Raw genomic sequence first — 19,309 nt, 5'->3', positions numbered from 1 at the left:
ACGAGATGGCACCATACCTAGCTTGGCATCACATATACCAGAGTGATGCTCTAGGCCTTTCTCTCTCTCCCTCTGCCCCTCATTAAGAAAGAAAGAAATATTTAAGCAAAACAAATGGTGCTCTTACTAATTCAGAGGTCAAATTCTTGTACAGAATGTGAGTTAATTTGAGCAGCTCCTAGCTGGAAAATACCATTTGAGTTAGCAGGGTTTTTTTTTTTTTAGAACTAGTATAGATTAATAGTATAAACAGGGCCTGAGAGAATACCAGGTCGGGTGCCTCCATAATCATGCACTTGACCTAGTTTTGAGCCCCAGCGTCAAATGGGAGATGCTGTGACAACACAGGAAGCCATAGTGCTGTGTCTTGCTTCGCTTCACTATCTGAATGAAAAAGTGGCCCAGAGTGGTGACATTGTGCATGTATCAGGCCCTGCTTCTCATAAATAAAAAAATGAGTAAATATAAAAAAGTTCATAGAGGGAATATCTGGGAGATTTAACCACCTTCACATTTCTATGAAAATTATATACAAAGGACTGCTAGAGGGCCGAAGAGATAGCATAAGTGAGTCTACAGAAGACTCTCATGCCTGAAACTCCAGGGTTCCAAGTTCAATCCCCCACACTACCAGAAGTCATAGTTGAGTAGTGTTCTGGTAAAATAAATTTTAAAATTTTTTAAAATAATAGAACTTGGGAATGCAGGACCTTCAGAGGACCTAGTGGGGGTTGTATTGTTATATGGAAAACTGAGAAATGTTATGCATGTACAAACTATTTTATTTACTGTCGAATGTAAAACATTAATTCTCCAATAAGGAAATTAAAAATAATAATAATAGAACTTGGTAGGTGAAATAGCTGTCTTGGAGTCTGTGCTACTTTATTATGGGCATGACCCAGGATGGAACCCAGGCCCCACCACCTTGAAGGAAGCTTCAGTAGCATGGTCTCTTCCAGCTCTTTGTCTCTTAAAAAATAAATAAAGAGTGTATACAAAATTAAGAATGTTTCCCTTTTAAAAAGCCGCTTGGTGTCAGGTAACGATTTTTGAAGGCTACTTTTAAGTTGCTTGAAAAATGTCAAAATTGTGTTCTTGGAAACCAATATGAATGATAGTGTTTTAGAAACTCTTTTATTTATTTATTTATTTATTTATTTATTTATTTATTCCTTCTTGTTGCCCTTGGTTTTTTTGTTGTTGTTGTTGTAGTTGTTGTCGTTGTTGGATAGGACAGAGAGAAATGGAGAGAGGAGGGGAAGACAGAGAGGGGGAGAGAAAGATAGACACCTGCAGACCTGCTTCACCACCTGTGAAGCGACTCCCCTGCAGATGGGGAGCCGGGGGCTCGAACCAGGATCCTTATGCCGGTCCTTGCACTTTGCACCACATGCACTTAACCCGCTGTGCTACCACCCGACTCCTGTTTTCGAAACTCTTATCCAAACTGTTGGTGTTAGTCTGGCTTTGTGAGGTATTTTTATGTGTACTTAGCTTCGTACTTGATTTCACTTATAATAGCAATCCAGTTTCTACATACAGGGGAAATAAGCAAAGTACTTTGTAACCAAGTGTGTGTGTGTGTGTGTGTGTGTGTGTGTGTGTGTGTGTGTTTCCTTGCATGCTTGATTTTCTAGTAATAGCAGCTCCCATGCTCTCTGCACTTCAGGTACTATGCCACAATGGTCACTATGTTCTTCACTGTCAGTGTGGTGAACAACTATGCCTTGAATCTGAACATCGCTATGCCCCTGCATATGATATTCAGATCTGTAAGTACTGCCCCCTCTCCCATGTATGTTCCTCTGAGAAGTATCACTTTTTAAGTTGGTAAATTAAACATGTAACTAAGTAAGGTCTTGCAGTAATTAAAGTCTGCATTGTAAAAATCGGGTGTCAGGAGAGGGAGTTCACCTGGCAGGGTGTATGCCTTACCACATGTCTGGTTCAAACCCTGGTACTGTGATATCAGGTGTGTGTGTGGGTGTGTGTTTCCATCTAAATGAAAAAGTCATCCCAGAAGCAGTGAAATTATATGTGTATGAAGCCCCAGATCCATCAAAATAAAGGAAGAAAAGAAAAAAGAAGCATTCAGATCTCATGGATGAACAGAGGATAGCTTTTATCTGAGAAGGCATAAAAAAAGAAATGTGGAGTGGGTAGTTTGCTGCTGTGAAGATGTCCCCTCAGGCTAGTGCTAGTTCCCGCAAGAGTTAATACGATATTCTCGAAGTCCACTTCACAGCCAATCGTGTCCCGGCTCGTCACTCCCGGTTTTTGCCCTATAAAGCCCTTCTTCTTCCGCCCCTCTCTCTCTTGCCTGTTTTTCACATCGGTGAACGGAAGAGTGCAGGCGGCACATAGCAAGAGGCGGCCATTTCGGCTAGCTCCACCTGGCCCGAACTGCTGCACTCTCACCCAACTCTGAGGTGCCTGTGCGAATAAAGAATTGTGTTCCCTCTCCACTCCAGGTCTCCTTTCTCCTCAGCGGCGCAGCCGACAGTTTGCTTTTATTTATCTAAGGTCTTAGGGGTGATTAAGAAAAGTAAAGTTAAAATCTCCCTGGAAAACAGAATTTATCTTTCATTTCCTTACCTGACTGATTTTATATTCAAACGGCTATATTCATGTTATTTAATGTATTTCACATCATTTCCTTTTTGCTTTTTTTTTTTGATAAAAATACATTTATTTCTTGCCCATGAATCACATTCTTCTCTCTTATTTTTTTCTGAACTTTATTTATTTATTTGTTAGAACAGAGATAAATTGAAGAAGAGGGGGGAGGTACAGAGTGGAGAGAGAGAGACAGAGAGACACCTGCAACACTACTTCACTGCTCAGGATGCTTTCCCCCTGCAGGGGGGCGTGGAGTCTCGGAACTCCTGGGTCCTTGTGCCACCACCTAGCCCCACTGATCTATTTCATCTTTTAAGCAGAGACAACTTATGATCATTAAGTAAATTGAAAAAACCAATTCTAGATAAAGACAGGATTTGCCAAAAGAGAGGTGTTTTCTTTTTTTCTTTACCTCATATGTGATAGATTTTGTGTGTTATTTATATAAAAACAAGAATAGCAGTCTCTGGAGAGCAGGAGAGACTTCAAGAGGATTGCTTGAGAATGCAAAGTGAGTTTCTGGAACTATAACAGTCTGGCCTGGTATGAGATGTTTGTGAATCTGAATGTGACGTTGCTAAAAGGACTTTCCCAAGCTAATTATACTTATTGGATGGCCTTCACATCATTGAGCACATATGAGTAGACATGCAGTAAACGTATAGGAATTTATTGTCATCCTTTGACAAGAGACAGATCCCAGCACAACTTCTTTCATGAGAACTGGGAGTGAGAAGGAACTTCCAAAAAGCTGTTATAAGTTAGATACATGAAAACTTGACACAAATAAGCAAATAGTGTAATTTATTATTGGTAGCTTTCACTTCAACGATAGCCAGTTGTGAAGAATTAATTATCATTTCCATTCTCTTCATCTTTAAATATTTTACTATTTTGTATGATAGATTTTTATGTTTTGGGTTTTTTTGCTATCATAAAAATACCCACACCTTACTGATTATTTATCTTAACTGCCTTCTTTCTAGCTGTTTTTCCTCACTGTGCCTATTCATATTTGCCTGGAGTTACTTTTTTTTTTTTCTTTAGACAACTGTGACTATTGTCTTTTTTTTTTTTTTTTAAACAGGGTTCTCTCATTGCCAACATGATTCTGGGAATTGTCATTTTGAAGAAAAGGTAAATAACCCACTTTTATATATTACATCCAGGTGTGCTTGAGACACCATCCATAAGCCAGTTTTTTATAGTGCTCATCAGTTTGCTCTGAGCCATCTGTCTTGTTTCTTGGTGTTCCCTCCCTTCTACCTCTCCCTCTCCTTCCCTCTCCCTCCCATTCCCTCTCCCTATCCCTCCATCTCCTTCCTTCTCCCTCCCTCCCTTTTTCCCTCCCTCTCCCTCTCCCCCTCCTTCTCTCTCTTCCTCCTCCCTCTCCTTCCCCCTCCTCCCTCTCCCATCCTCTTCATCTCCCTCCCTTTCCCTCCCTCCCTTTCCCTCTCTGTCCCTCCCTCTCCCTTCCTCTTCCTCTTCCTCCTTCTCCCTCCCTCCTTCTCCCTCTGTCTCCTTCCCTTTCCTTCCCCCTCCTTCTCCCTCCTTCTCCCTCTCCATCTCCCTCTCACTAGCCCTCTCCCTCCCTGTCCCTCCCCTAATCCTCTTCTCTCTCTCCCTAACCCTGTCAGTTCTTCTCCCTATCCTTCTCCCTCCCTCCCTCTCCCTAACCCTCTCCTTCCTCCCTCTCCCTAACCCTCTCCCTCTCCCTTTTCCTAACCTTCTCCCTCCCTCCCCCTCTCCCTTTCTCTCCATCTTCCTCCCTCTCCCTCTCTTTCTCTCTCTCTTTCCCTCCCCTCCACTCCCCACCCCACCCCAGGCCATTGACTAGGTAGAGGCAGCCTCTGTAAGGATTCTTAGCTTCCATCTTTTGTACTCTACTAGCCTGAGATGCCCACTGGACTTGGAACCTCTTTGTCCCATATAACCAATTACCCACTCGCAGTTTATGAGTACTTAGATTTAAATGATTTTAAATGAAGTAGGATTCAAGTTACACTTTAAGAACACAAGTGGCAACTATAGTGGAGAGCCCAGATAGGGAGTACTTCCAACTTCTCAGAAGTTCTGAGGGAGACTGCTGTTAGAGAAAGTAGTGATCACCTCTTTGGGACAGTCATGGCAGCTTAGAAAATAACTGTCACTTAATTGGGTCTATCACTATCTCGCTATGATTTCTTATTCTCATTTCAGTGTTTGTCATGCAGATAGCAGGGATTCCCACATGTCAGCTGGCTAACATAGTCAGTCAGTAACTCATCCTTTCCTTCTGTTTACCTTGGACAGGAACCCATCAAGTTCAAAGTACGTTCCTCATTCCACAATTTGATGGCCACATTTCTATTTACTCTTTTTTATTTATTATCATTTATTTATTTATTTTTTACCAGAGCACTGCTTAGCTCTGGCTTATGGTGGTGCTGGGGATTGAACCTGGGGCTTTGAAGCCTCAGGCATGAGAGTCTCTTTGCATAACCATTATGTTGTCTCTCTTCTCTATTTACTCTTAACCATGCCCTTCATTATTCTGTATCCTGGACTATAAACCTTATGCAAAGTAGTGAACCATGGAGTGATTATAACAATTAAAATGGAAGTTCCTTATCCAGGTCCACATGACCAAGAAGATAGATTAAAATATTTTTTATTTGTCACCATTTGGGGGGGGGAGTGGCAGCAGGGTGGGCAGGCATTACAAGGTAAGACATTTCAGAAATACGTGGAATAATTTTTCAGGATTTATCTGTCCTCTTTGTTCTGAGCTTTACTTCTGACTCCCAAAGAAGAGGGTCACTGAAGAGAGAGCACAGTCTGGAGTCTCAAGGCCAGCACTGTACAAGTTGACAGCAACTTTGCAGTGTATTCAGTACCCAGCCCCAATATTGTTGCCCAGGGCAACTTGGAAAAGGTGGCTGTCAGTTCAGATTGAAGGAGGAACCTAGACTTTTAAAACTGAAAATACAATTTTAAACTGATAAAAAGAATAATCATTGGGCAGACATCTGGAGATGCAAGGACCTGGATATTATTCAAACCCCCACTAGCCACCTGCAGAGGGAGACTTCCTGGGTAGTGCAGCAGGTCTGCATGTATCTCTCTTTCTCCCCATCCCCTCTAAACTTCTCTCTGTCCTATAAGAAATAAAGAGAAGGAGGGAGGGATGGAGAAGGGAAGGGGAAAGGAAAAAAAGGAAAAAGACAAAATGGCTACCAGGAGCAGTAGATTCATCATACTGGCCCTGAGCCCCAGCAGTAACCCTTGAGGTAATAAAAAATAAATGAAAAAAATGTTAAAGGACAGTTGTCCTCTCACACTATGCCCCTTGTCTTGTACCCTTAATCTCCTGAGGTGTATGTATTCCCCGGTGCCATATCACTGATGGCTAGCTTCTTTCTTCTCTTTCTTTTCTTTTTTTTTTTCCTTTTCTTTATTTATTGGATAGAGACCACCAGAACTTTAAAGGGAAGGGGTGATAGGGAGAGAGACAGAGAGACACCTGCAGCACTACTTCACCACTTGTGAAGCTTTCCCCCTGCAGGTGGGGACGGGGGACTCGAACCTGGGTCCTTGCACTCTGTAACATGTGCGCGCTCAACCAGGTGCTACCACCGGCCCCCTGACGGCTACATTCTTTAAGTATGCACATGTCACAGTCAGGTTTGTTGTGATTCCTATGCTAATGGGTAGTATAGAATTCACCCTGGGGGTGAGCTGGCGTCCTTTCTACACTTGATTTTTGCTCATTACAGGGATAAAGAATATATATATATATATATATATATATATATAATTTATAGTATGTATTCTCTGTGATATTGTAGTAAAGGTCAGAGTCTGTCTCAAACCTGTTTCCCTTAGAACTTGTTTTGAGTCAATCTTGAATCTGTCTTTCTAAGGCTTCTCATTCTCTTTTCAGTGTTCATCATGCAGATAGCAAGAATTCCCACAAGTTAGCTGTGTAATGCAGTGAATTAGTAACCTGTCATCGCCTTCTATTTTCTGTGGACAGAGGCCAAGTTCATAGTATGCTTCTTATCCCAGGATTTGATGGCCAAGCCTACTATTTACTCTTGCCTATGTCTTTCATTATTTTGAGGCTTAAATTATCAGTCTCATAAATCTTGACCTTTTTGTTGTGAAAAATTCCCTCATTTTTAATCTGCTCCCTCACTCACCCTCTCTTCTCTAACAGGGTACTTTTGGCCTTTCTATTGGGTTGTTAGGAAAGTCAAGATGGGTATTTTTTTTAAGTGAAGTTATTTATCACTTTTTTGGCGGGGGGGGGGGGGGGGGGGGGGCATTGTTTGTTTTAACAGAGCACTGCTCAGTTCTGGTTTATGGTGGTGCAGGGGATTGAACCTGGGACTTCAGAGCCTCAAGCATGAGAGTCTTTTTGCATAACCATTATACTATCTACCCCTTTTGTTATGCTTTACTATGCAAAAATTCATCATGACTTTTTCACCACTCCAATCATTCTCTCCCTCTGCTACTTAGCCAGTTCTGTTGGTCTTTGATGAGAATCTGTGACCAAAAATATACAAAGCAATTGAGTAGAAAGCCTCAGGTGGTTCATTTTATGAATGTCTTTTCATTTTCGCCTGAGTCCTTTTCCTTTATCACTCAGAACCCAAGAGGACTATTTTAATCCATGTGAAATGCCACCGTTATTACCACTAGTGGTGCTATTTATCTCATCTCCCCACCTTGATTCAACTATGCCAAACATTGGAAAACAGTATTTACATCACCTAGAGGCTTAAAAAGATATGTCCTTTCCAGAAAATAAACAGTCTGAATTATTTTATGAACACTGAATCCTACTTCTTATTTCTGCCATTTCATTCTTCCTCCTGGCGGTGTGTGCCTCATGCTTGGTTTCAAACCCACTAAAAATAGGAAAAGCAACAGATGCCAATTCAGATCTGAACTGGGCTTTGCTTTGAACTCTTGAGTGGGCTAGAGTGTCATGTCTGATCCAGGTCATGCTTGCATTTTTTTGTTTGCTGAGACAAACTATTTGTCAACAAACTATTGGAAGCAAAGTATTCTAAGCAACACCAGACAGGGTATTGTTTAGACACTATTCATAGTCTGTACCCTGATTTCTTTCATACAGAGATATAGATGGCCTCTTCTGGAAAGTGATCCCTTCAACTAAAGTCTGGTATTGGCTATGCTGTCATGCACCATATGACTGTGTGTGGAAATTTGTGTCTGCTCCCTTAAAGATGCCTTGTTTTTTTTTATTTTTCAGATACAGTATATTCAAATATACCTCTATTGCCCTGGTGTCTGTGGGGATATTTATTTGCACTTTCATGTCAGCAAAGCAAGTGGTAAGAATCAGTTCACAAATCACTTACGTTCACAGCTTGACATGGCGGCCTATTTACCAGGCACTCACTAACAACAAAGTAAATTTCAGCAGTTATATAATAGAAAGATTCAGCTCCCTGAAAGAGAAGAGTAGAGGTAAATGAATAATGCGAAGATTTCTCTTATCTCTAGACTCCTCACCTGTAGTTTTAATCTCCATATTTTGTAATGTTTCTTATTTCCTAGACTTCCAAGTCCAGCTCAAATGAAAATGATGGATTCCAGGCATTTGTATGGTGGTTACTAGGCAAGTACAGTGATTACAGTGAAACTGATTGCTTCTGCACTTCCGTCTGCTGGGTTTTCCCCTAAGGGACATGTTTCTTGACAAGAAGCTTTGGCTAAACAAATTATACCTAGGATCAGGAATCTCTGAGAACCTGAGTTTTCGAGAAGTGGAGAGGAAAGAAAGAAAGAAGAGAGACAGAAAGGAAATTTTTGTTTGTTTTGATGTCTTCTACAATGTGGATCCATGTTTTCTTGATTATTACTGGGGCAGAAAGAAAAGTACACGTCTCCCTGCCCGTCACACTCTGTGGGATCAAGATGTCGCAAGCTATCCGTTTCTTTACCATCTCCTGAGTAGATGCTTCTGAGGAAGAAGAGCACATCACAGCAGTGACCCTTTTAAGTTTCTAAAGAACCCTTTGTTTTAATTGCATTTCTTTTTTCTTTATGGGGAGATTTATGGCTTATAGTCAGTAAAATGCAGTAGTTAGTCCACTGGTAACGTTTCTCAGTTTTCCACATAATACTCTAACCCCTCACCTCGATCCTCCCCCACCATCATGAGGAACCCATTTCTAAAACAGACTTCTTTCTTCCTTCGTCTGCGCTCTCTCTTTCATTTTTATAAGTTAGTTGTTCAACATGACAGTGATTCTAAACCTAACTAGTCATTAGAATCCGGGGGAATTTTCTGAATTATAGTTTTATACCTCTGCAATATGGTTTTTATATCTTCATGTCTCTTATGTCTTTCTTTTCTTTGTGTTCCTCTTCATGCAACTGATCAGACAACTTCTGCTGAGGTTTGATCTCTCATTGTTTGGTAACAGATGTGAAGCTCCCAAGTACATTCAGTGGGAGCAATAACAGATTTAGACTGACCAAGCGGAAGAGAAAGAACAGTGAAAGAACTATATTCTTGGGGCCAAGTGGTGGCATACCTGCTTAAATGCACACAGTGCTGTGCACAAGGACCCGGGTTCAAGACCTTCAGCAGGGAAGCTTCACAAGTGGTGAAGCAGGTGTCTCTCTGTCTCTGTCTCCTCTTTCCCTCTTAATTTCTTTCTGTCTCTATCCAATAATAAATTTTTAGAAAAAATTTTTTAAAAGAACAATATTCTTTCTTGCGAGCTTTAAGCTGCTACTCCTAACAGAAAAATCTTTATGAGCTATTAGAGAAATACTTTCCTCAAAAAAACTAAAAAAAACACTGTAAGATATATGAACATACAATTCATGGGGAGAGAATTAATATCCAGTAATTTGTGTTCAGCCTCACTAGTTTAGCAATCAAAGAAATATAGATTGAAACCAAAAGGCGTATCTTTTTTTCTCCCTTCCATTATATTGGCAAGATAACAGATGATTATTCTCATTGCTGCCAAAGATGAAATAAGATGATTGTTTTCATACAAACTGATTACTATATATACTGACAGGGCCTTTCGGGAAATATTTATGTATTGAGCTTTTTTAATGTCTCAACATTGGACCTAACACTTCCATTTATAAGAATTTATCCTAAATAAATAGTAAGCCCTTGGTTTAAAGATTTATGTACATTGATTTTCGAGGATGAAATAATTGGAAGTAATCTAACCATTCTCACATTGTAGGACATTTAAGTGTGGTAATTCCACATGATAGAATAACATACAGCCATTAAACCCTAGCTTTGAAAACATTTTGGTAAATGACTTAAGAGAAAGACCCAGTAAAAAAGATTCTGAAGGTAGCAAGATAGAGAATCATATACTGACCCTGGGGTCCAGAAAGCTACACAGCAGTGACACATGGGATTTGCATATAGGAAGTCCCAGATTTGATCACTAGTACCATCAGTTGCCAGAGCTGAGTGCAGCTGAGATGGCAGACTGAACATACGGAATAAATACATGATTTATTTGAAAAGTATTTATGCTAGTCCTGCTTTAATACAAATATGTACCTAGGTGTATAAAAGAGATAGCGCAAACTATTAAGAACCTAGCTAGATGGCCACCATGCCAAAAGATTTTTTTTTAATGTCCTGTAAAAAAAAAAAATCTATATATTTTCTGCAATTAGTTTGTAGTATTTGTAAACCCTTAACTTAAACAACTAACAACTGCCCACCAAAGAAATATCTGGAAACTAGAAACTGCAGGCATCTTATAACCTGTGTTTGCTTTTAGGTATTGGAGCACTGACGTTTGCCCTTCTGATGTCAGCTAGGATGGGAATTTTTCAAGAGACTCTGTATAAACAATTTGGGAAACACTCCAAGGAGGCTTTGTTTTACAATGTAAGCAACTTCTTGTGTAGAAAAAATAAATAAATAACAATAACTTGCAGATATATTGTTTAAAATGTAATGGTCGTTCCTTAGGTGTAGTTGAAGGTGCCACTCACTCATTGTCTGGTAAACATCTTTGCAGCTCACAGACCAGAGTACTTGTAATAGGTTGCTGCTATGTATTCTGAGCCACATTCTCCTCAGGAAATACCAGTGATTTCTCGGGACAAGTAAAACATTTCTGCCAACCTGGAACAACCCCAAGGACAAGGGACCTTTAGCCCCAGTGTTTCTGTATCCACAATCAGGTTAAAAACTAGAAGGAAAAAAAAAAAAAAAGATGTGAAACCCACATTCCTTGGGTAACGTATACAGGCAGGCATCTGAACTGAGAAAGGTGGCTGGAGAAATTCTGTAGATGAGCTTCCTTTCATGGAGAGTTAACTGATTGTAGGGACTTCCACTTCTTTATTTTACATTGTTGATCAAGGGCCAGCAATATCACTCACCTGAAAAGGTGCCTGATTTTTGCATTCAGTCCAGCTTCAAGCCTGGCTCCCACCACCCTGAGGGACATGTCGAAGCTCTAGTGTGTTCTTTCTCTCCCGCTCTGTCTGTCTGAATAAGTCAGCCTAAAGCGGGTGAAGCCCCAGCAACAACAAGAAGAAAACAACCTACTGATTTAGAGAGTTTTCCTCTAACTTCGTTCTTTCTCCTCCTTTTCTGTGGAGATAATACTCAAAGCCATGTCTCCCCAAAGGTTGAGTGATATCTTTGCTCAATAGCCCTGGGGATTCCTGCCCTGACAGCTTTCTGTTCTGCAAATGCGTTGAAATATTTAACTGGAACTAGAATATGTAGCTGGGAATTACAAAAAAGCAAGGAAGATTCTGTTTAGTGCACGACTTTCATTTACAGTAGCACCTGCCTTATGGTAATTGCTCAGCAGATGTTAAGTGATTCCTTACTACTGTTGTGTTGGTGGTGATAATGAGCGTAATGAGTGATTCTCAACTACATTAACCTTTGTATACCTCTCTAACTACGGGTTCCTCTTCAGTTCTTTTTTGTCTTCATTTCTTGTTCCCTCACCTCATATTGTCCTCAGATCTCTTGTCCTACAAGTTGGTTAAACTCCCAGCAATCTGCTTTCACACTCTTTATCATTTTTAAATTCACTGTATTTATTTGTATAACCATTTCTCAAAAAAGAATGAACAGTAGAAAATCCTTCTGGGCAGAATTACTCTTTCCTGTTCCTTTTGGTTAAGGAGAGTATGCTTGCCCCCCTCCCAACCCCCGACCCCACACTTTTTTTGTGCCATATAACTTTGGCTCCTTAAGGACAAGAACCGTAAACTGGTGGTTGATAAAATGCCAGACAATACAAAGCGGGCAGAAACAGTGGTTATTTTAACCTAGTAAATCTAACTTGCTTTTTCTTGATAGCACTTGCCAGTTTGTGGAAAAAAATCTGTCAATCATTGCAATGCTGCCCTGATTATTGAAGAATGTCTCTGCGTTTAAACACTGATGTGCACTGTTTCTCTCCATAGCATGCTCTCCCGCTTCCTGGTTTCATCTTTCTGGCTTCCGATATTTATGACCATGCAGTTCTGTTCAATAAGTCTGGTGAGTTTGGGGTTATCCAGAATGATTCAGAGGTTTCTGAGGCAAAGTCTGTTTCGTGCTTGACCCGACCACTGCTCTTTATATGATGGTATCCAAATTTAGACCCTCTCAAAATCACCCCCATCCCACCATCCAGAACTATATGAGTCATTAGTTGCAGCAGCAAAACCTTTTGCTGAGGCTTCTCTGTTATTTGCATAGGAATTAAGAAGATCTTCAAGTTTTCTGCTCTGCTTTAGAATTGGTGTGTTTACATTTGAATGTGGAATGTTTTGGAGGTTTTGAGAATGCAGAGGAATAGTAATAGCAAACTGCAGAGCCAGGAGCATGAAGTTGGGCAGTGGCCCAGCTCTCTTTCTTTCTTCTGTGAAAGGCAGATCTCCCTGTAGATCCCATTGCAGCTGCCTAGAAGCAAAAAGGGGGATACAAAAATGATGACAGGACTTGTTTCCCACTTACAGGTTAGTTAGATGGTGGGAGTCTGCAGAATTTGCTCCACTGCCCATGATGACAGTTAGCTATTATTTGTGTAAGTGAGTGTTTAATAAATGAGCTATAAATTGCCAACTTCCTTGAAAGAGATTATTTATGTTACTGAAAAAGGAAGGTTCAGTTCTCTAGGTTTGAAATTCGAATTAATCAAGAGGCAAAGGTAGGTGTACAGAAAGCAAGTTTAGTTCAGATGCTAGCAGTCCCTGAAAAGATGACAAATTCATATCTAAAAGCACCATCTCACTTTCAAGCTTATAAAGTATAGTAGATCAGTGATGCGGGCGAGGTGGGGTTGGGGTCCTGGAGACTCATGCTGTCACATGACTAATTCCCATGACTTCCTGACTGCTGGAAGGTGTCACTCTGATATATTCACCAGAGTTTGGTAGTCATATCCCTTGTAAAACTTAACACCATTAAACTGGGAAGCTTGGTTTTGAAATGACATCCTTAAAACTTCCATGAACGGTACGCTCCTAGTTTATTATTCTCTTGTACTGGGAGACAGGGCACAGGACAGAAATCTATTGTTAATCATTAGCTTTTGCTAAGTGGTAGGCTCCTAGAGAAGGAAGTGAGAGAAGAGCAGAAATAATCTATGTGGAGAGCAAATTGGAATCTGTAATGTATGCTAACAGTGTGGCCTGAGAATCTGCCGAAGAATGTAGAGTATCATACAAGTAAATAAACATGCAGGGAAGAAATGCATATTTTAAATTATTCAGATTTAAAATGGGCATTTTTTTTATATAACATAGTCTATGCTCGTAAGCATTTGTTTGCTGTCTGAGATTAAGTCGTAAAATCATAATTGCCCTCTGAATTTGCAATGTGTTGAAGACTCCAAATCAGTCAGAGAATAAATTCTGACATGTGGTGCACCATTTTTAAAGTCTCTGGGCATCCCTATTGAAATAAATCTATTATTCAAATACGTGGGTTTGATTTGATCAATTATTCGAATGATTCTAAAATTGCACAGCTGGGTTTTTATATAGGATTTTTTTTTTTTTTAGCAGTTGCCTTTGACTTCTTTAGAATCATCCCTACATTAAATAGACTCCCCCCTCCCTTGCTTATTTAGAGGTTAAATATCTCAAATGAACCTGTAATCTTTGGGGTTTTTTTGAGAGTTGAGTGACCCTCCAAATAGTATTCATACTAATTATCTCTGCAGCAAATTGATATAATGGATCTCTGAATTTATTAAGCAATAACAACAAAAAAGCATGTCAATATTTGTCAAGCATATAAAAGACAATAGAATACCAGGTGATTGGAATTTCCCACTAGTCTAGACAGACAGTTATGACAGACTCTTGTATAGATAGATACACATATATGGGACTTTTATTTCTTGCAAAAGAAAATTTCTATTCATTTACTAACTAACCATAACTCACCATCATTCTGCAAACATTTCTTAATTTATTCTCTGTATTTCTACCCCCAAACTATTCAGCAATGTAAAAAGCTGACCCTTTGGTAATTACTGTGTCTTTACTCTTTTTTGATCATGCATATTTCATTTTGTTCCAAGTATTTCCTTTGCAACATTCATTATATGAAGCTAACATAAGAAAAGTTACAGTCACATCGCCCCCTATACACCAGCTGATTTTGTTTTACTGGTTTCCTTCCAATCTATATATTTTCTTACATACTTGTAATCCATATATAGATACTCTACAGTGCTATTCTCACTTTCATTCTGAGTTTTCCGTGTGACTTGTATAAACAGTCTTTACGGCTTTTTTTAATCTGCTGTATAATGTCACATCTGATTTGAATACTTATGTTTACATAGCTGTTGCTCTATCACTGGCCGTTCAGATGAATTCAGTTTCTTTTTATTACAGTTGGCACTGCAGTGAATTAACAACTTCCCTTCTTTTGAATTATATAATTCCTAAGAATGAGCACTGATACTTTTATGACCGATAAATAAGCTTTATAAAATTCATTTCTTTTTTTAAAAGAACAGTACCAACTAGCAATAAATGGCTGCCAGTTTTACTTCTACTCTGCCAGATTAGGGTATTATTTATAAAATTCAATTGCTAATTTGTAAACTTAAAGAAGAAAAAGGGCTTACAGGGAGTGGTAGAGTATACCTCAGCATACAATAAAAATATACATGGCATCATCTTGTTGAATTTGGAACTCTTTGACTACTAATAAAACATATTCCTAGGTGCTGTTTAATTACTGGCTGTCTTTCATCTTGTGTTAAGTAGAGCCCTAATCAATCAGGTGAATGGTATGATTTATTTTAAAACTAAAATACTACGATTATTTGAAGCAACTAATGACTTCTGAGGCTGGTGTAGACCGGAATCAAGGCAAATAAAGTGGCATGTGGCCATATCTGTGTGCAAGGGGAAAAACAACAACAACAAAAAACAACCAGTATCTCTTTTCTGTTCATTCTGTATTAACTTTGTTCAAGAGGATGAAACCCTCAGCTGTCCAAAGTGATATGACCATCTCCCCCTCTCTGAACCCTTGCAGAATTGTACCAAGTTCCAGTCGTTGGCGTGGCATTGCCCATCATGTGGTTCTATCTCCTCATGAATGTCATCACTCAGTATCCTTTGCGCTCCTCCTCCTGGTTTTTTTTTTTTAATATCTTTTTATTTATTTATATTTACTTTTCCCTTTTTGTTGCCCTTGTTGTTTTCTATTGTTGTAGTTATTGTTATTGTTGATGTCGTCATTGTTAGATAGGACAGAGAGAAATGGAGAAAGGAGGGGGAGAGAAAGAGAGACACCTGCAGACCTGCTTCACCTGTAAAGCGACTCCCCTGCAGGTGGGGAACTGGGGGCTCGAACTGGGATCCTTACGCTGGTCCTTGCGCTTTGCGCCACATGCGCTTAACCCGCTGTGCTACCGCTGACTCCCTACCAGGTGGTCTTTTCTGTGTCATTTTGCCATTGGGATGTTTGTTCTTCTAGCCGAGCAGTAGTGCAGGTTCCATGTTTGTCTTCATCTCTCTGCAGAAAGCACAGCACACAAGAGGCCCGTCCAGTGAGCAAGTTTGGGGCCCAGGATTTGCTAGTGGGGCTGTAGGTCACGGGGTATCATAGAGGGAGTTCTGGGTGGAAGTGTAGAGCTCAGTGAATAAGCAGACTTAGTATATAGCACATGAGTGCTTTTTCCACCAGATGTTTTCTAGTGCCCTAGGATGTTTCACTAACTACCAAAAAAATTCAGAAAGGAAAAAAAAAAATCATTTAATCTTGTTTCTTTTGCAGGGTTTGAGCACTGCTCCAGGCCACTTTTTCATTCAGAGAGAGGGGGGACATAGTGTCTGGGAGGGGCACCACAGCACTAGAGCTGTTTCCAGTGCCGTAGCACTTCCCATATTGTGCCAGGGCTCAAACCTGCGGCATACACGTGGCAAGGCAAGTTCACTGTCGGATGAGTTCCTGCTCCAGCCCTGGGAGAAATTTTAGGTGGACTGAAAGTTAATTTAAAAAAAAAAAAAAAAAGTTCTTTTGAGTCAGCAAAACAGCTCACTTGGATAGTGTGCTGCTTTGTCTTGTGCACAACCTGGGCTCGAACCCAACCCCCATTGAAAGAAGCTTCAGTGCTTTTCTCTCTCTCCTTCTCCCCTCATCCCTATATCTAAAAAACAAACAAACAAAGAAACCTTAAAATGGTTCTTTTGAACAGCCTTAAGTTCTTTCTAAAAATCATTGAGTCTGGGAAGCAAAGGAAGTAATCTAAGACTTATGTCATTCTTCTGACATAACCTCATAGGTTTGTCCTGCAGAATTTTATTCTGGAGGACAGGTGGACAGACTGGGGACCAGATCAGCTAGAGATGGATGGGAGCACCCTTCCCGAGAGTGCTACCTTCTGCCATGACTTTAGTGGTAACTGTATTATAAACTGTGAGAAGAATCTAGAATAAGAAAAACAAGGCTGTCGGGCGGTGGCGCAGCGGGTTAAGCTCAGGTGGTGCAAAGCGCAAGGACCGGCAAAAGGATCCCGGTTTGAGCCCCCAGCTCCCCACCTGCAGGGGAGTCGCTTCACAGGCGGTGAAGCAGGTCTGCAGGTGTCTATCTTTCTCTCCCCCTCTGTCTTCCCCTCGTCTCTCCATTTCTCTCTGTCCTATCCAATAGCAACAACAATAATAACTACTACAACAATGAAAAACAAGGGCAACAAAAGGGAAAATAAATAATAATAATAAATTCAAGAAAAACAAGGCTCTGGGGCAGGTTCCAGTTGGGAGCCACAGAAGAATGGAAGGGTAGGAATTCTGGAGGGTGTCCTACCAGGAAGGAGCCCCAGAGCTCCCATCATAGCTGACTCCCGTGTTTTTTGGCTCTTCAGATGTGAGCATTTAAGGCAAGAGTCATGCCAGAAGGTTCTCTCCTCTGACCTCTCAAAAGCTACAGAAAACCCCCTTAACCCCACCCCTCCAGGTCCGTGTGCATCCGGGGCGTGTTCATCCTCACCACAGAATGCACCTCCCTCACTGTGACTCTGGTCGTGACTCTGCGCAAGTTCCTGAGCCTCATCTTCTCCATCCTGTACTTCCAGAACCCTTTCACGCGGTGGCATTGGCTGGGCACTTGGTTTGTCTTCATCGGGACCCTGATGTACACGGAGGTGTGGAACCACCTAGGGACCCCCAGAAGCCAAGCTTCCAAGAAAGACAAGGAGAACTGAGCCCTGCCTGGAACAGATGCCAGTGACCTAATGAGCAAAGGACGGCCGGCTACCATTTTGTTCTGGTTAATGACCAGTTAGCCCCCAGTGTTGGTCTGGCCACCTACCAGAGGACCCTCAGAAGGAGGAGACATACTAGATTTTTCATGGCCGTCCAGACCTACATTCATGGCCTCTTCTTACAAACCCCTCAGCTCTGAAGTAGAAAAACAAAGTCTGTGGTCATTACCACCCTGAACATGTCCGATCTTGTCTGAAACAGGAAAAGAACAGTTCCTGTTAACGCATAGCCCACTCCCTTGTTCTGTTTTGTTTAGCAGAATATTCTGTATTTGTCTATTGAGGCCTAAGGCCCAAAACTTCTAGTTTTATAATCAAGGACTTGGACAGAGTTCTCCCTGTTGTTGCCATTCTGACATTTCTCTGCCATCCCAGTCATCGTCATCCTGTGACCTCAACCCTTACGCTCCTGTCATACCACATCCTGGCAGGACTTTGCAAGCAGATGCTCCAGATCTTGTCAGCAAGAACTGAGCTGCCAAGTGACACTGGGGCAGGACTCTCCAGAGTGCTTGGAAAGAAGCACTGAGGACACTGGAACAAGACCACCGGGAATCCTTTCCCATGACTTTGCAAAAGTCATGCATGCTTTCGCACCTTTTGCTTTCTGTGCTTACAGCACTCTTACCAACGTATCTCCATGGCTCAGTGTTAATAAGAAACAAAGGGAGTTTGAATTTGGGAAAGAGAGGTGCTTTAGCTCTGTGTTCTTTAGGAAGCCCTGAGAGCTGAGATGGTAACACGAAGGTGACCTAGGAGAAGCTTGGTTGGCAGACACCCAGAGAGACACAGCACCCCCTTAGGGCCCTGCCAGGCACTCACAGGGCTCCAAGTGAGTGGTTAGTTAAGTCTTTGTTGCTCCCCCCCCTCCTCCTCTCCCTGCCTCCTCCTCCCTTCCTCCTCTACCTCTCCTCCTCTTCTCCCTCCTCTCCTTCCTCCTCCTTTCCCTCCTCCTCTACCTCCCTCCTCTTCCCCTCTCCTTCTCCTCCTCTTCCTCCCTCCTCCTTTCCCTCCTCCTCTATCTCCTTCATCCTCCTCCCCTCCCCTTCTCCTCCTCTCCCTCCCTCTTCCTCCTCTCCCTCCTCCCCCTTTACCTCCCTCCTCCTCCCCTCCCCTCCATCTCCCCTCCCCTCCTCCTCCTCTGCTTCCCTCGTACATTGAAGCTACTGAGCCACCTCCCAGACATGATTTTAGATTTTCAATGTGTGTTTATATGTGTAAGAGAGAACAAGAGATTGAGATCAAAGCACAGCCCCACCATCCACAAATTCCACTAGTTTTATCTTTGACTTGTTTTTACATAGAAAAACTAGGGATTGAACCCAGGGCCTCACACACACAGAATGTTTGCACTTTACCTCTGACCTCCAGATTTTGACTCTTAAACAGAGATCTAGATGTGCCTGTCAGTTTGGACTCATGACCAATAAATGCAGGGGATATGTAGTGTATAAATAGGCCAAGTCACAGCTAAACTGACTTTTTTTTTTTTTTCTTTAAGGGAATGATTTTTTGGATGGGTATTTGTACGGGAGGGAATTACGCATTTCAATATAGGAAGAAGCATATACACTCCTGTTGCTTATCATTCTGAGATCCAGTTTTTCTCCCACAGATGAACTTTGAGAAAGAGGAAGGGTATCAGTAGAGCACAGGCAGAGGTGTGTGTGTGTGTGTGTGTGTGTGTGTGTGTGTGTGTGTACACATGAAAGGTTCTTCTGTTTCTTCTTTCTCAGCCCTGGACTTTCACTAATCTCACACAAGTATATGCGCTTGTAAGCCATTAAGCTTACCAGCCACTTCTCTTTATGCGTGCAAGCTGATGCCTCGCAATGTTTTCTTCTTACTCGGTACACACTGTACTCTAAACCAGAATAGGACTATCTCTGAAGTTTAGAGCCTTCTGGGCTCACTCTGGAGTGGCGTGTTTATTT

General features: G+C 41.3%; 1 protein-coding gene across 4 annotated transcripts in view; it reads left to right on the top strand.

Annotated features, from left to right (window-relative positions):
- SLC35B4 (solute carrier family 35 member B4) overlaps positions 1 to 19,309 on the top strand; it is a 37,604-nt gene that overhangs the window by 12,257 nt on the left and 6,038 nt on the right. For 2 of the 4 annotated variants that reach the window (XM_060196600.1, XM_060196601.1), the window contains exons 3-10: positions 1,673 to 1,775; positions 3,710 to 3,759; positions 7,886 to 7,967; positions 8,194 to 8,254; positions 10,410 to 10,519; positions 12,067 to 12,142; positions 15,146 to 15,221; positions 17,069 to 17,255. In XM_060196600.1, coding sequence (XP_060052583.1) covers positions 1,673 to 1,775; positions 3,710 to 3,759; positions 7,886 to 7,967; positions 8,194 to 8,254; positions 10,410 to 10,519; positions 12,067 to 12,142; positions 15,146 to 15,221; positions 17,069 to 17,255 — 745 coding nt within the window. Of the gene's footprint in view, positions 1 to 1,672; positions 1,776 to 3,709; positions 3,760 to 7,885; positions 7,968 to 8,193; positions 8,255 to 10,409; positions 10,520 to 12,066; positions 12,143 to 15,145; positions 15,222 to 17,068; positions 18,353 to 19,309 lie in introns of those variants that run through there. The other 2 variants (XM_007526544.3, XM_060196602.1) reach the window with 2 other exon arrangements.

Source organism: Erinaceus europaeus, chromosome 8 (assembly GCF_950295315.1).
Source record: "Erinaceus europaeus chromosome 8, mEriEur2.1, whole genome shotgun sequence".
Taxonomy (NCBI): Eukaryota; Metazoa; Chordata; class Mammalia; order Eulipotyphla; family Erinaceidae; genus Erinaceus; species Erinaceus europaeus.
This window is presented reverse-complemented; position numbering and strand designations above follow the sequence as displayed.